The 18,029-nt window shown below is 33.1% G+C and overlaps 2 protein-coding genes across 4 annotated transcripts in view; one reads left to right on the top strand and one right to left on the bottom strand.

The window, feature by feature from the left end:
* LOC128996124 (dnaJ protein homolog 1-like) overlaps nt 1-18,029 on the bottom strand; it is a 448,367-nt gene that overhangs the window by 62,859 nt on the left and 367,479 nt on the right. The window lies entirely within an intron of this gene.
* On the top strand, nt 1,122-17,627 carry LOC128996123 (1-acylglycerol-3-phosphate O-acyltransferase ABHD5-like). Of its 3 annotated transcripts, none has more exons than XM_054421237.1 (8): nt 1,122-1,218; nt 3,574-3,653; nt 6,308-6,514; nt 7,264-7,438; nt 9,683-9,840; nt 10,246-10,363; nt 10,824-11,013; nt 14,677-17,627. In XM_054421237.1, the coding sequence occupies exons 1-8, from the start codon at nt 1,154-1,156 to the stop codon at nt 14,929-14,931; spliced, it is 1,248 nt and encodes a 415-aa protein (XP_054277212.1). In that variant the 5' UTR covers nt 1,122-1,153; the 3' UTR covers nt 14,932-17,627. The 3 variants fall into 3 exon arrangements, with proteins under 3 accessions (XP_054277212.1, XP_054277214.1, XP_054277213.1); XM_054421239.1 differs by lacking the exon at nt 1,122-1,218 and adding an exon at nt 1,697-1,841; XM_054421238.1 differs by lacking the exon at nt 1,122-1,218 and adding an exon at nt 1,732-2,019.

Raw genomic sequence — 18,029 nt, 5'->3', positions numbered from 1 at the left:
TAAAAACCGTGCATTCCTTATACCACGAAGCTAAAAGATGCTACAATATTATACCAATTAAGGTATTAAGGTATCATAAGGTATTAAAGATGTATCATTATTAATACCATAAAGTTTATGGTATTAATAATGATAAAGAGATATGGCAATAATTATGGATATTAATATTTTTAACTCTTCTCGGGGATCTTCATGCTTTTCATTTCTACCATGGTCGCATTGGTCAGAAATAACTTCTTTGACTGATTTAATTTGGAATAAGTTTGTAAATGTAGTGTTAGATATGAACCCCCAAAACTTGCGTCTTTTAAAATATAATCTGATATGGGCGTATTTTAACACAAATGAGGGAGAATAATTTGAAGTTACAGAAGAATTTGTTTGGTTTTAAAAGATAAGAATCAGTATACCTAATAGATTAAACTTAAGTTTGGTTGAGTCTATGCTATTACGACGTTTTATTATATAGACCAACCAACACTAGTATGTCTAAGGGATTGTTTTATCTTTGGTTTTATTTCTAAACTTATGAAATTTTATCGGCTGAGACGGCATGATAAATTCAAAAGGAAATTTAAAGGAAATTAATAATACACTTATTTATTTCAAACCAATTTTGTATGAACTATCCATACAGTAGTAAATAACTTCTTGATTAGCGTTATATGTTATTAAGTTTAAAGACGTTTGATTCATAACGAAACTTGGAAAATCCTACAAACATATTTATGATATTCCTACCTAAACATAACCGCCGCAGCGCACTGTAAAATAAGTGGTCTCCAACCTCCGTATACCACCGTTTTGTATGGGAACGGGAAAAATTAAAATTGTTAATGCGTGCTAAGTCAGTTGCACAGGTGAGGTACACCTAGTTTCATTTGAATATAATATTTTGGATTGGTTGGAAACCATGGAATTCAAAGAAAGTAAGCACGTTTGATATGCAGTATTTACATTCAGTGACTATAATTGCCCTAATTTATGCTTTTATCATAGATAAAACACTCCTCAAGTATGTTTTATCTGCTTTTATATGTAATCGGTTTAAGCAGACCTTTCTATTTATATAACTTACGTATTTTTACATTATTAATTAAATATAATTAATTGCAGAATGGCAGCTCATATTCTTGTAAGGGTCTTGGCACTGATGATCTATCCAATGAGGCTGATGCTGAGGATAATGTTGCCACTGTATGCTCTCATACTAAATATGTAAGTATAAAGATATACTTTTAATGTTAAACCGGTACATCTTATAATTGGTTGACTTTAAATGATAGGGCTAGCTTTATTTTGGTTCCCGGGTTATAAATAAAACTTTAGTGAAAAATAAACTTGCATAATGTTTAATTCAAGAAAAATTCCCTAACAACAACGTCCCTAAAGTGAAACAATTTTCGTGCCTCAGTACTTTGTGTTTTAGTTACAAAAAATGTGTATACTTAATGATACAATTATTTATGCAAATCATAAAAGGGAAAATACGGTGAGAAGAGAGGATAGTAATATAAACACTTATAGATATGTGTATTTTATATAGTATTACAGTAATCTATTCACCACCATTCTACCAGATGCTCTTTCAATATCGGCTGTTTTCGATGTACAATTCATCAGCTGTTATCTCAACACTACTGCCCTGTCTGCTATGCTTTTGTTTGTTTGTTTTCTTGAGGAAGATTATGTCACTTGGCGAGTTCAAGGTTAGTTCTGAGTTTAGCAATGACTTGTCATTTATTCAGGGTCGATTTTACACGGCATTTATCTGTTTATTAGTTTGACAGACAGTGAGACATGCCAAGGAGTTTATCGAGTGTCTTCAATTATGTAAACAGGTTGGAGTCTTCTATATCATTCTAGCAACTGACTACAAAGTAGACCAAATTAGGCTCATAGTGTTACTTAACTAACTGATATTGTAGATCTTGTACCATTTTAGTTAAGATTTGGTGTTTTAAGTGTACGGTGAGCTATGGCTGCTGAGGACAGTGACATAATCATTCAACGGCAAAGGTTGGTAAACCTAAATAGCCTAGGCCTATCTATATCTTTGGACTTAGCCCTATGTAATTTTTCACAGTGTAAGTTAGGTTTAGGTTTTATATCAATATATATATATATATATATATGTAAAATGACATTTAAAATCTTGAAAAAATCTGGATAAACCAAGTTTGGCCTTGGCCTAACATAGTTGGTTATTTTTTCTTGCGATAAGAAGCTACAATCAACTGTTTATACATAGCCTAGTGCTGAGGTAATGATTGCCATGTTGTCAATTTCAACATTAAAATAGGATTTTCAACTATATAAAATCCCAAAAATTGTTTATTAATTAGCTTCGCTCTCTAATTCTATGAATAGAATGATGGCATTAATGCTAAACCGGTAGCTGTAGCACTAAATTGGAAATGAATGTTAACTTATTGATAGTTAGGCTAAAGAAAACCCACTAAAACCTCTTTAAGTAAAATCACAATTTTTATTAGCATTTAGGTGCATCTAATATGAATAAATTAAGTGAGATATAGAATGATGTCTATGATTTCAGGTCTTGTTACCTAGTTCCGTAGTTTTAGTAACTTAATATTGTTAGTTTAAAGTCATAAACATTCAAAAGTCAGCTCTAGAATTGACTAAGAGACTATAGCCTAGTACAAAATTTAAGTCAATGAAATGCAAGAATCATGATTTCTATTGTTTCACTTATTGTCTGCACAGTCCTCTGGGCATATATCATCTTCCTCTTCCTCATACTTGATAAATGAAGAATATATATCATGAAAAAATGATACTGTATTATCATATAACATTCTATGTCTGCCTGGTACAAAATAAAAATTTATTACTTGTAAAGGAGGCCAGGTAATGCATTCAAAGATGTATAGTTTTATACCTTTGTTCACAATTTCTCTCTTCAATTGCTTCCAGCAACAGTTTTCTAAATATCCGATTGTCATAAAAAATACTGTTATACATATTGGAGAACAAATGAGTTGATCAGCGATTACCTTTTTAACAATGACCGACGGAGTTCTTCCTGGCAACTTCTTGTCTAAAATTTTGTACCAGTGATGACAAACAAAACCTGTTGTTAATCCAGATATTGCCATGTGATTTGTTCTGGATCTATCCCAAGTTCTTTTATTGTTCCTCGAAAGTTCAAAATTTTGCACAACCAAATCACCAGTCCCTGATAGGACTACTGACATTCCAATGTTTCTCAAAGCTTCTTTGCTGAACAAAGTTCTAGTGGTAGAATTGAATTTCGGAATAACTTTGTGTCTAAACAAATTAAATATTTTGTTAAGCATCTTATAACTTAATAGTAGAAACAAAATAATTCAAAATTTACCTAGGTTAGGAACTAACTGTAGGCCTAATTGAAAGTTTACTGTTAATATCAGGCATATATATTAGTTTTGACACTAGTTCAATTAGAACCCAACGGTTCAGTCAAAGGATTTAAAAAGTGGTATATGATGTTTCTGTGTATACACATTTCTATAACCTCATTATCTTTGCATAGGCCTTTTATCAGCTGTTAATAAATAATTATTTTTTTAGTATCCTCAGTTGGTGTTGGAGTTGGTGGTGTCCAATGTCTGCCAATGTTCTTCGAGTTGCAGAGAAGAAACTTCTCTCTTGTAAGCTATAGTTTTGTTTGAATTAGTCAACTCTTTATTTAAACAAACATTTCTAAATTACCGGTATGTTTATCTTTTGGATTGCTACATTATTTGTGGTAAGGTTTGGGTTAGATTTTATTGAACTATGACCATTGTTGGTGTAAAGTCATATTAATTAACTAGCTTGTTGTTGGTATTAATAGTCAAAGCTACAACAAACTACAAAATTCATCTCTAAACATGGGGTTTGTGATACAGTATATAGGCTATTGATCGAAATTCTGACACCATCAAATTCAGATTTCAGATTCAGATTCTTTATTTGTCACAATACATTTTCTTCCCAGCACAGCTGGTAAAACAGGTGACATGTCAACATCTTAAAAACTAAAAGCAAAATATACATTATACAATTTTTCGGCAAGAACTTAATCGAATGCCTTAATTTTATATACATACATCATATTACAAAGTGGATTTGCATCATCAATCCCTTATTGGGTAAAAGATGAAGACATGGTAATAAGGTAAAGTAAACTTATGCCTAAGTGGTAAATTTGCATCTTATTACTATTATAACTAATTGGGATGGGGACACCACCTAGGTGCATATTTTAACTCAAACATGAGTGAATGATGAGTGTATAATGGAGTTTGATGATCCGTGCAGCTCTGTTACTGACCAAGATCAGCTTTTACTTTAGCCAGGATCATTTATTTAAAGCCCAATATACGCAGGGCTGGATTTTAGCATAGACAATATAGGCCAAGAGGCCTGCGCTACAATTATAATCTAAAAAATTTCACTGATCATGTTTTATCATCGTAAATATAGTTTTGAATTGGTGTGTAGTTTTACATTATTTTCAGTGTGGGTCCATCGTTTTAGGTGGTACCTAATTTCCTATTTTTCCTGGGGAGATCTCTGGACCACTATTAGCGAATTTCCCTATAGGGAAGTAGCTATTACCGTAGGTCTCATGGTAAGACCTAAGCCCGGGACTGATTTACTTTTTCATTTTGATGTCCCTAGAGGCCAAAAACACCATTCGTTCAAATTTTTATATATCTATATATATATATATATATATATATATATATATATATATATATGTGTCCATCCGCACGATAACTTGAGTAATTTTTGTCCGATTTTGATAAAATTTGGTTTGAAGGTGTAAGGCGGGATAAACTTGAATGAGTTCGCGAACCAGCATGATCGGGCTATGGGAACGGGGGTTTATGGGGGGTTTTATGGGGTAAAAATAGGTTTTTCCCATTTTTGACCCTAAAAACACGAAATTTCACAATTTCTTTTTAAATCATTTTGTAGAGCTTAAAAAAACAAATAATTTTGTATATTGAAGCGTTATTATGCGCCTATTTGTTACGGAGAAAATTAAAAAAATTGTAATTTTGAAATTCCCATGTTATTCTTATGGAGAATAAGTCAACTGTTGTAGTTTGCTTGTTTATGAACACATTTTGATCGATTTTGGAAAATACTTTTATTTCTTACTAACTATTATCATTTTATAAAAAAAATCTTTTTTACCCTCCCTGTTGCAGCAAACCTAAGTACTCGTTAAACTAATTCTATTTAAATAGGAAATAAATGTGCTCTTTTTATGGAGGCATTTTAGTGTAAATCCAATCAGGTTAATGGAAATTCGCTTAGTCTGCAGGTTTGCTGCGGCGGGGGTATTTCATTGGGGGGGGGGGGATGTGGAATTGTATACTCCTAAAACCAGCAAGCCCAGGTCCCCCACCACAAGTAGAGCCTAGGGATCTTTTTTCTCTAAATCCGGCCTTGCTTATATGCTATAGGATCTACACCATGAAGTTGGCAGGTCCCTTGATGGGTGGGGTTTCCCACCTACTGTTGCAATTGACCATTTATTTCCACTAAATAAATTACAATTATTCAATTTAATTCAACTGTAATTAAGAGTGTTACATTTTATTTTCCCGGGTCTTGAAATTTGACAATTACTCCTTTTGCAAATGTTGAACAAACTGTAAAATTTGTTTAGTTAGGGAAAGAGTTATAATAAACTTATTTCTAGAGTACAATTAGAATACTAATTCTTATGATTTATGAACTCCATATTTAGGCTAATTTAATCCTTGACATTTGTGCAAGAGCCATGACTGTTAAATATTATATGTAGAAGATCTAAATGAATTCTAAACTTCTGTAGACCTTTAAAAAAGTATAAGTAGTCCCAAATGTGAACTGTAGACTGCATTGCTACATCCCTGTACAGTAGACTCCCCCTTATCCGGACACCTTTTAACCGGAATACACTCGGCGGAAATGACATCTCTTTAACCGGACAATTTTTATCAGCACATTGGTTTAACCGGACTAGATTGGCAGTACTTTAACGACTGTTCTCGTGGGAAAGATTTGAGACCAGTGATCACGTGTCTAAATACAATGCTCTCCTAAATTTAAGTTGAATATCTCAGTAAACAGTCCGTTTTAACAAATTTTTGGGGACGTCTGTTTAACCGGAAAACCCATTATCCGGACTGGTCTCGGTCCCGAGGAGTCCGGATAAGAGGGAGTCTACTGTATTCCTGAATCTGCACCTGAGATTTTTCATCTGTCAAAAATAAGCGTCAGATGGTTTTACCTAGAAGCCAAGTAACTGAATCGTGTCCCACAGACTTAAAGACGCCATATCGAGGGTGGTACGTTGACATAGGCTCGGTGGTGGGAACGTCAGACAAGATATGGACCATTGCACTCAACACGGAGTCTCAACGGATGCCATTGGTGCTGCTGCATGGACTAGGCGCTGGGGTGGGGCTGTGGTGCCTCAACTTGGATGCTTTTGCTGTTCACAGACCCGTCTACGCCATTGATGTGCTGGGTAAGCCAAACAATCCTTGCGTACCAAATACATACAATTTATTCTAATTTAGGCTCTTAAAAGTGGGGTTGGGTGGCCTCCGTATAAATACCAAAGTGCCAGTTTTAGATTGCTAAATTATAACATATGGGTTTAGAATGCAGTTAAAAAAATCTAATGTGAATTGATCAATCCTTAAAATAGACCAGCTACAATTGTTCTAGCTTGGATGTTTTGCATAGTTATTTATAGGCCTACAATAGTACAATTTTAGTAGTTTACAATTCGCATAACCAAAGAAGTTTTTGTTGATTTAGACATGCAATGGATCATTATCATTTCAGGTTTACATGGTAGTAAGGAAAGTACTGTAAACTCGGCACCTGATAACTCGTCTATTAGTTTGACCATGACCAACAACCATAATGTTTTTAGAACAATCTCTTAAGTTATTTATTTTCTTTTTCAATTTAAATTGACATGTTTCATTGTTGTGTTGTAAACCACTATCACAAATTTTAAACATTCTCACTACCGTATACATCAGTTTTAATTTTTTGTCCCTTTTCCCTGATAAAAGTTTATGTCATAAACTTATAACACATATTGAGTACTTAATAAATATTTGAATTGATCTGATATCATGAGTCCAATTCATTCCATTTTTGATTGGTCAATAAACATTTAATTATCATCTGTATTTTTTGTTACCTCAACCAGGTAAATAAAAGTTTTGCGTGTAAAGGTTTTGAGGTGGTATTCTGTGTCAGGGTTCGGCCGCAGCTCTCGACCAGACTTCAGCAATGATGCCATGGAGGTGGAGCGCCAGCTGGTACAGTCAGTGGAGGAATGGCGACGGGAGATGAAACTGCCCAAGATGATATTGTTAGGTCACAGTATGGGTGGATTTCTGGCTGGTGCGTACGCATTAGCCTACCCTGAGAGGTAAGAATGGATAATATAGTCAAACAAGTATACTTGTTCGCAAGGGTGGTGGTGTTCTTGTGATTGCAGGATATGTTCAACATTTTCCTACGAAAGCAAGATAAGATGATAATATCCCTAGGAAATGACTTTAATTTTGTCGCGGTCATACGATTTATATCGTGAAAATTGCAAGATATGTGCAAAATTTTGCCATGATAACAGGAAACGATGATAATAGTGCTGTATTCATTGTTACAACTCTTCCTTTACCTGCAATAATCTCAGTGAGTCCATAAACCAGTAAATATCAAACAAAATCTTGATCAAAAATTTTTGATCAAGCCACACTAATGATAGTATTTAATACTATTATTAGTGTGGCTTGGGCTGAAATGTAAGCGGGTAGTAGTTGTATCTATTTAAAATTGAAAATCTCAACATTCGTAAACAAAATAATGCAATAGAAAAATATCAACATACCCAATACTAATTACTAATATACACTACTAGCTGTGTGCCCGATCTACGTACGGGAATCTTATAGTAGTCAGTTGAATGTGACAAAAATCACACAATGTTGGGTTTTTGGACATTTGTAATTTTATTTCTTAAGTAGGTAGGCTATAAATTCTATGGAAAAGTACTGGTATCAAGGATCGTTGTCGAAAAGGTTGTTATTTGAATAAATAGGAAGGCGTACACGTACCCAAGAGATGGGCTATGGGCCTATTTGCTGTATGGTCCAGCGATTGCATTACACGGTGAGTACAGAAAGTGACACATTGGAAAAGCGAGTTTAGCATCATCCGTAAACCTCTGTTACAATCACCCACTGCAGTTGTGATTTTTTTACTTTACACTTTACACAATCGCCATTGAAGCGCCGTCAATGAGTGGAAACCTTGTTTGTAAGCTTTTGGCGACGATCATTAACTGTCCCCAGCCATATACAACACTGATTCAAGGTCTTTTTTCTGGTTATCAAAACTCAAGAACAATTTTATACACAAAGAATTTCTGGTTCCTGATCTGGATGATGCCTAGTTATTTAATTTCATCTACGGTTACACTATGATATTGCACTTAATTAAATCCGTTATGTAAGAAAAACATTTTTAATCTCACTTGTAACGTTGACAACAAAATCGTAAAGGCCTTCCGGGGTCGCAGCAACACCCACGATCACTCACTGCAGTACTGTAGTAATTATTTACTTGATAGAACAGCGATCAAAACGCTGTTTATTGTAGGCTATTAGTGGTGATTATTTAAAAATTTAAGTTTCCCAGTCTTATACAACCCTGATTTACTGTATTTTCCCTGGTTATCAAAACTTAAGTTGAATTTTATAGACATAGAATCTGCAGGTTCTTGACCTGGATGTGGATGATGATTACTTTAATTTACAGTTAACATTATAGTACTTGCGATCGATTAAATCCGTTATGCAAGTCAAAAGGTCAATTAACGTACTTGGTTCCTCAATGAATGGTTTTCGATTTGCGTACAAAATGTGATTGGAAATGTTGCAGTATTTGTAAACAAAATGTAATGTAAACAATTAAACATATCAGTAACAGCTAGAAGTGAGAGTTGATCCAAACAGCTGTTCGTTATTTCATAAAATGTAATAGTAAACATTAGGAGAAAACTTGACAAAAATCAAACAAAATTGGGTTTTTGATGGTTCGTTATATTTTTTCAAAAGTAGTTAGGCCATATTTTAATAGCCAAAGACACTCTTGCCAATCCAGTGAATACAGAAAAATAATTGGAATCTTGATCTGTACTCTAGTTTTCAAGGAGTAGGCCGCGTAAAATGACATTTTGGCGTTACAGACGGAGTCACAGAATGGACAAACAGACATACAGACAGAAATTGAGATAAGACTTGTTTCGGCTTTCTTAGGCTATGAAACGTAAAAATAACCAAAAACGGCATGATTCTAAGCAATGTACAGACAAAACTTTAATTTTAATTATATAGATTATACATAATATTTCTATTATATACTACTTATACTATTATAAATATTTCCTCCAACGTGAGCGTTGTAATACATGACGGTGAGCGGTGCTGCTGGTGCAGTGTTGGACTTTGCCCTAGACACGAGCACTAGTGCTAGACACCACTTAAGTGTACCATGAAGTTTACCGTCTGTTCTTAATTCTCTGTGTACCTGTATAATTTAATTTTTAACTATTAAATTGGTGATTGTAATCATTACTGATAACAAATATAAAGTATTTTGTTATTTATAGGGTTAAGCACCTGATATTGGCAGACCCATGGGGGCTGCCCCCCCGTCCCCCCGCTGAGGAGAGCAAGCGTTCTAAGCTGCCATGGTGGGCCCGGGCCCTGCTGTTTACGTTGGAGCCCCTCAACCCTCTGTGGGCCATAAGGGTGGCGGGGCCTTTTGGTAAGCTACCATTTTATAGTTTACCACCATCATGCTTAAAATCGTTAGAATGTTAAAGTGGGAAATTCGCTAAACTTAACCTGTTTATCTGAGTAGTCTACTCTGTAACAATAAGTCTTGGTAATGGATGTACTAATATTTTGCTTAGCTAATTCCAAATAAAATTTAGTAAAAAAACACAAAAGCTATGTTTACAAAAATGGGGGTTTTCTCTTTTTTTCCACTCTAAAAGCACCAAAACTCTGCCAGAGTGTGACAATGACAATTTGGGATGCTTAGCATTTTATTTGTCACTTAACAAATTCCGCTCACTGAGTAGCCAGGAGAAGAGTCAAAAACAAAATGCTGATTTGTCAACAAATCATTAATAGGAATCTCTTGGGCCCTAAATTAATGGTGTTTCAGGTCAAAAACTGGTGGAAAAGATGAGGCCTGATCTGTTGAACAAATTCTCGATTGCTGTGGATGGAGACACACAAGCTGTATCACAGTACATTTTCCAGTGTAACGCACAAAGACCTTCGTAAGTGTGTTTCAACCCTTTTATTTACATGGTTATTTAACTCTGGAACCGACTGTTGGGTTCGATAAAATGCCAGCACATTTTTTAGCATTTTGCATAGTTAAAATAAAAATTAAAAATGAAATTAATAACAAATATTTTAAAGATATACTACACTATAAGTTATTTATTTTAGAAATAAACAGAGAGTATTATTATGTTATTTTTATTATGACCTTTTTATTCATAGGTTGTACCAATAATTGTCTTACTTAAGGTACAGGCTATAATTTTTATGGGTAAAAAAATCTAAAAATATATTTTATATTTTATAATAGGCTATATAAATACATAAAATATAAAAAACGCCTACATAAATATAAGATATATAAATCTGTGGCTATGCTAGCCTGATATAATTGTGTAAAATAAAATTAACTATTGACCACAAGTGATAATTTACATTTGTGACGTTTTGCAGGGGTGAAAGTGCTTTTCATGCCCTCAACTCTGGCCTTGGATGGGCAAAGAACCCTCTGGTCAACAGGATAGAACAGTTCAGTGACAATCTCCCCATCACCATAATGTACGGCTCACGGTCTTGGATGGACAGTAGGGCCGGCACTATGATCATGAAAGAGAGGTCTTCTACCAGCTACACGGCTATCAAGGTATCATAGCAGATATTTATGAAGATTCTACCACTTTGCTATAGTTTTAGTTATCATAAACAATAAATCTGTATTGGGCGTACTGCAGTGGCGGTTCCTAGAAGAGGGGGGGGGGGTATAGTATAGGGGCTAAAGCCCCCCATTGGATCCTAAAGATAATAATTTAAACATACTAGACAACAAGAATTAAAAAAAAATTAAACATTATAGACCTTTTTCATGATGGGTTAGCCTCTGGATCGAAAATTGCAATAGACATAAAATAGATAAAATATTATAGACCTTGTTTTGAACCTATTCCAGTAGAACATAATAAACCTTGTTTGAACCTGTTACTGTAGAACATTAATATAGACCTTGTTTGAACCTATTACAGTAGAACATCATAAACCTTGTTCGCACCTATTAATTACTGTAGAACATTATAGACCTTGTTTGAACCTATGACTGTAGAACATTATAGACCTTGTTTGAATCTATTACTGTCCAACATTATAGACCTTGTTTGAACCTATTACTGTAGAACATTATAGAACATTACTGTAGAACATTATAGACATCGTTTGAACCTATTACTGTAGAACATTATAGAACATTACTGTAGAACATTATAGACATCGTTTGAACCTATTACTGTAGAACATTATAGAACATTACTGTAGAACATTATAGACATCGTTTGAACCTATTACTGTAGAACATTATCGAACATTACTGTCCAACATTATAGACCTTGTTTGAACCTATTACTGTAGAACATTATAGAACATTACTGTAGAACATTATAGAACATTACTGTAGAACATTATAGACATCGTTTGAACCTATTACTGTAGAACATTATAGAACATTACTGTAGAACATTATAGACATCGTTTGAACCTATTACTGTAGAACATTATAGAACATTACTGTCCAACATTATAGACCTTGTTTGAACCTATTACTGTAGAACATTATAGAACATTACTGTAGAACATTATAGACATCGTTTGAACCTATTACTGTAGAACATTATAGAACATTACTGTAGAACATTATAGACATCGTTTGAACCTATTACTGTAGAACATTATAGAACATTACTGTAGAACATTATAGACATCGTTTGAACCTATTACTGTAGAACATTATAGAACATTACTGTCCAACATTATAGACCTTGTTTGAACCTATTACTGTAGAACATTATAGAACATTACTGTAGAACATTATAGACATCGTTTGAACCTATTACTGTAGAACATTATAGAACATTACTGTAGAACATTATAGACATCGTTTGAACCTATTACTGTAGAACATTATAGAACATTACTGTAGAACATTATAGACATCGTTTGAACCTATTACTGTAGAACATTATAGAACATTACTGTCCAACATTATAGACCTTGTTTGAACCTATTACTGTAGAACATTATAGAACATTACTGTAGAACATTATAGACATCGTTTGAACCTATTACTGTAGAACATTATAGAACATTACTGTAGAACATTATAGACATCGTTTGAACCTATTACTGTAGAACATTATAGAACATTACTGTAGAACATTATAGACATCGTTTGAACCTATTACTGTAGAACATTATAGAACATTACTGTAGAACATTATAGACATCGTTTGAACCTATTACAGTAGAACATTATAGACCTTGTTTGAACCTATTACTGTAGAGCATTATAGATCTTGTTTGAATCTATTACTGTCCAACATTATAGACCTTGTTTGAATCTATTACTGTCCAACATTATAGATCTTGTTTGAATCTATTACTGTCCAACATTATAGACCTTGTTTGAACCTATTACTGTAGAACATTATAGACCTTGTTTGAACCTATTACTGTAGATCATTATAGACCTTGTTTGAACCTATGACTGTAGAACATTATAGTCCCTGCAGGACCGGATTTCCCAATAGGCCCGGCCTATGGGCGCGAGCTCCCAAGGGGCGCACGAGAGGACATTTGTTTAAATATCTAAAAATAAAAGTAAATAGGTGATAAAAAAACTCTAACTCTAACTAATAAAGCATTCTATTTCTTAAGTTCATAGTAAATAATAATTGTTAGAAAATTTTAACTATTTTTCTGAATTACGCATCAATTTGGTTACGAACATTGGTTATACGGGTAGGCTGTAGGGATGTTGACGAGCGCCTGAGAGGTACGCATCGTATTTCCACTTTGCTAGCTCGGCGCTACTGATCGGAGTGATTAGGGGCACATGTGTGCTAGACTCTGTTACCACCCTCACCTCACAAAACAAAAGTTATTAACTAATCTTTTGATTAGTTTACAACAATCTGCAGTATCAAGTTAAAATATACGATACGTTGTGTTGAATATTAAAAAAACTATGAATGTACCTAAAATTAAAAAAAAAATATTAATCTCAGTTTGCAATAGGTTTTAGGACAATTTAATACCCCCAAAGCACCATTAATGCTGTCATTTTCTCCTCAGACCTAAGGATCGGTATCATGGTTGGCCGGAATATTGCTCTATTTTGCTTTGGAAATATAACCTAGATGCTGTACCACCATAGACATAAACATATTTTATTTGCACATAACATTCTTTACATGTGTTGGTACATACAGAATAGGTGCATTGTCAGAGTTAAATTATCAGAATATAAAAAATAAAATAGTAATCAAGAAGTTGATGTAAGTTAACAAAATTGAATGAAAATCTGCAATTGAATAAAAGCTCTGTCAATTAAAAGTTCACCTATTTTATCTTTGAAATTATTTTCACTTAAAAATTTATAGTTTGCAGGCAGCACATTGTACAGCCTCAGCCCAGCATATAGCATACTTTTTTCATAAAGGGTTAAACGGTGCCTTGGAAATCTGAAAACGTTTTCATTTCAAGTTTTCATTACGTTTTGACGTAATTTTGTTTCTATCATTTAAGGGTTAGTTCTATGATGTGTGTTTTAATTTCTTGTAATATAACCAGGAGACGACCTATTGTTTATGATTAGATCGTTTTATTTTTGATAAACTAGGTTTAAATAACAAGAATTGTTTTCAGCTAATCCATAATGATGACAATTCACTAAAACTAACTATAACTAAAGAAGTTTGTTTAATCTATGGTATCACGTACTGTTTGGAGTTAATGTTTTTGGGCCTGAAATTGGAATCAATGGCCATGTTTTTGCAAGAATGCTCGGTCGGTTGAGTTGTTTTGTTTCAGTCCCACAAACGTGAGCATTTACTAAAAGCATAAAATTCCTAAAAGTGTTTAAGACAGCATTTTGTTAAGGTTAAACAAGTAAATAAAAAAAAACTTGCAATGATAAAATTCTGCCGAGGAGTGGTATTCAAGCAACTAACATAGGCCTATGGGCACAATATAGCTTTTAATAAAGGTTTGAAGGAAAGTAACTGTGACCAGACTAGGGGGCGGAAAATTATTTGGGCCTAGTGGCGCCAAAATGCTAAATCTGGCCCTGAGTCCCTGTTTGAACTGCTCACAGTAGAATAGATATTCTCGAGCCCATAAGTTGAGTCACAATACAACCATAGCAGCGACATATCTTTTATGGTATTTTTCTCTTAAAAACACTTGAATGTAAATTGTTCTAAAAATTTTTAATTTTCCTATCAAACATTCAACAGAAATTTGTACTTAAAATTATTTTCAGACCATCATGGGAGCTGGTCACCATGTTTATGCAGACAAGAGCGAAGTTTTCAATGAAACGGTGAATGAAATTTGTCAGTTTGCGGACGATTGTAGTGACACTGAAGACAACGTAGCTAATTCACAACCAGACGAGGGTCTTGCTTTAAAGAAACGGAAGAGTGAAGACAAAGTGCAAGATTTTAGTCCAACGAGGAGCTTGCCGAGTGGGAACTCCGTTGACGATACAGTTGAAAGGAAAGAAAAACTCAGTTGAAGTTGATACTTGGTAAATAGATATAATTTTCTATGCAAGTTTTTAAATTGTGATAAAAAAGTGTTTATAAGTATTAGAAGTTTATTTATTGTTTGCATTGTTAGTTGTTGTCCGCCCAATGGCTTGCACATTAATTAAAAGGTTTAATTTATTATTATGTTTACCAAATAAAAAATTCAACAATTTTATGCTTTTAGAAAAATGATTACTGATTTGGTAAGATTTGTTGTGTTAGTAATAGTGATAACCATCTTACAAAGAGTTGAGACAAAGAGTATCATTGTTTCCTTGATAAAATATTTGTTGATGATAACAAGAGACAATATATATTGTTTGAACTTGGGTCAAGATCAATTTTGGAAACAAAATGTCAATAATTGCTTTAAGTCTTTCATCTGTAGTTGTGATAGTTTATTTCAAGTTTCAAGTTTCTTAGATTTAAGAAGATGTAAGAAATGCAAGGAAAAATTATTAGTGTATTTAAGAAACGCACAATAAAACCTGTGTTTTTAAAATGATTATTTGTCTTACTTTTTTTCTAAATATTAAGTTAAAAATTTAATTGCTTCGGCACTTTACAGTGTGTTTGTACACTATATTATGTTGTAGATTTATTGACATGCTGAGGGCTTAGATTCATTATTTTTTTATAAATTCTGTCCTTTTTTTAAATTTGTCGTTAATTATCTCGGGGTGTGCGAGTAGTGAATTTATAAGTCGAGTTCTCTTATAAAATTTTGTGAGCTGCAAACTTGTCGAGTCCAGTTTTTATCAAAATTAAGCTCCCCAAAACGATGCATCAGGTACTTTATTGTATGTACAAAACAATTTAAATCTAATCTAAAAAAATAAGCTTGGACTTAGAATAAAGCTTTAAGTTGCAAATACAAATACTTGCATTACACTGTAAAATTTAGCCAGACTTATTCAATGCAATTTTCTTATGTGTTCTAAAACCTAAAGCATAAATTCAATTCAATTAAATAATTGACCAGTAAACTACACTCTTATATTTTGTTCACTATTTTTAGGTGGTTTGATAGTAATTCACCCCCAACAATTTTTTGTATTTAATGTATAATTTTAAAGGTGGTGGTCAAGTGGAGGGGATAGATTTCTTCCCCTAAAACCGCCTTTATTAGATTTAGTATTAGTTTCAAGAATATAAAATAAACATAAACATTTGACAATCTGAAACAAAATAAGTGAGAGATTAGCTGAAAGATATTGTTATTTCACAAGAAGTCATTGGAGAATTTATTTTCAATAGCCAATAAATTTATAGTGGACACTTAAAATATTTTTTTAAATTTGGATTGATAGCACTCCTTCCTTTTTGAAAAGTTCCATAAGTTGTTGAGACAAATTGATTGTAACTATTTACACTTCAGGTAAACTATTAATTTTACTGCAATGAACAACTGTACTTTGCATGATTGAATGATAAAACTGAACTCTCATCAAGCCAGCACATACTAGTAGTATTTTTGCATATGATTAGCATTTTAGTAATCATTAGTAGGCAGCCAGATTTGCGTTTATTATCTTTAGGAATCATGTATTTATCATTTACCTTTCGGCAATTCTTTACTATTACCTTTACCTATAAAGTTGGGCATTTTATAGGTTTTGACTATCAAACAACATTGTTTGGTGATTATGTGATTCTTTTATGAATCATATTCATTTGTAAGACCTTGTCAAAAAATGTCCTGAGATGTGTAGTATTTAGTGAAAGAATAATGGAAATAGTGTGCCATGCAACTATATTTTTTTATTAAAGTAGGCCTATAATATTATTACTAGGTTTACATAACGAGCCAAAAATAAATGTCAAAAACCATTATGTATATTGTATGAAAAAATAATGATTTTTTTGCATTTTCAAAAGATATGACACAGTTATTGGGTTTTAACAAGAGAATTGAATAGAGTGAGAAGGATTTGTATGTTATAATCTTCTTCATGCAATGGTGGTTTATTGACTATCTACAATTAAAAAATAATATTTATTGATATTTTGGTACCAATCAGGTCACACCCCAGTACAACTTTCAATACGTATTCATAAGAGTATACTTTATCTTAAAAAAATAAAAAGGGTAAATCCTATCTATGTGTTAAATTACATATCACATAAATTACAAAACCAATACGTTTAGTAATACACTTGTATCATATTTTGTGTTTATAACTCTTGGCACTAGATAACACCTATTTTCCTAAAGTAAACCACCTTATAGGTAGTTTGAGTTGCACAACGGAATCTTAGTATAAGAATAGAGAGCAAATGGAATTTTTGCGGATTCTATTCTATTACTAAATTAGTTTTGTTATTTTCCCTATACAAATATATGTTGTTTAGGTTAGGTAAGAACATAGTTTCATCGTGTTACAAATATGAAACTCTATGATTGACTTGTGTCCACAAAGTGTTAATACATTGCAATATAGCTTTCTTTAGATTATGAGGTTTTCTGATGGACACATCAAGACCCAACTTGCGTTTTATTCATCACTGTTGAAAAGTACAAAATCCGATATTGCATTGTTGCATGGAAAGTTATAAAGGATTAGTTAGAAGTGTGTTTAGTTTTGAATTCATGATTTTTGTTGTTGAACCAAGAGCTTATAGTTTTGTGTTTTTTATTTAACTGATAGTGTTATACAATTGAATAAATGTGATATTTATTCTATCTTGTGTTCTTTTATCTTCCTGGTAATTATATTATTCTCTTTATTTTTAAATGTAACAAATGTGTAATAACTGCTACACAAGTACATGTTAATACTGTTCAATGAAATGGCGACCATACATAGTAGGTATTTTAAGACAAGTATGAATGGAGATGAGTGTAGGATGAGTGGCGCGATCTTGTAGTCTTGTTAGTGACTAAGGTCGACATTCCTTAGACACAGCTGTTAATTAATAGCCCATACAGCTAATGGCAACTAAGGGACCTACAGTTTATAGAGGAATCCGAACCACATTTTTTCCTTGGTATATACGATTTGGTCTAATTATCAGGATAGTACTGCGGATAGTCGTAGTAATCACTTGTGCGGACGTTAATCCACACCAGGGAGTATCGCATCCA

Source organism: Macrosteles quadrilineatus, unplaced genomic scaffold (genome assembly GCF_028750875.1).
Source record: "Macrosteles quadrilineatus isolate MER2022 unplaced genomic scaffold, UCM_ALF_1.0 Scaffold_6__1_contigs__length_79288215, whole genome shotgun sequence".
Taxonomy (NCBI): Eukaryota; Metazoa; Arthropoda; class Insecta; order Hemiptera; family Cicadellidae; genus Macrosteles; species Macrosteles quadrilineatus.
This window is presented reverse-complemented; position numbering and strand designations above follow the sequence as displayed.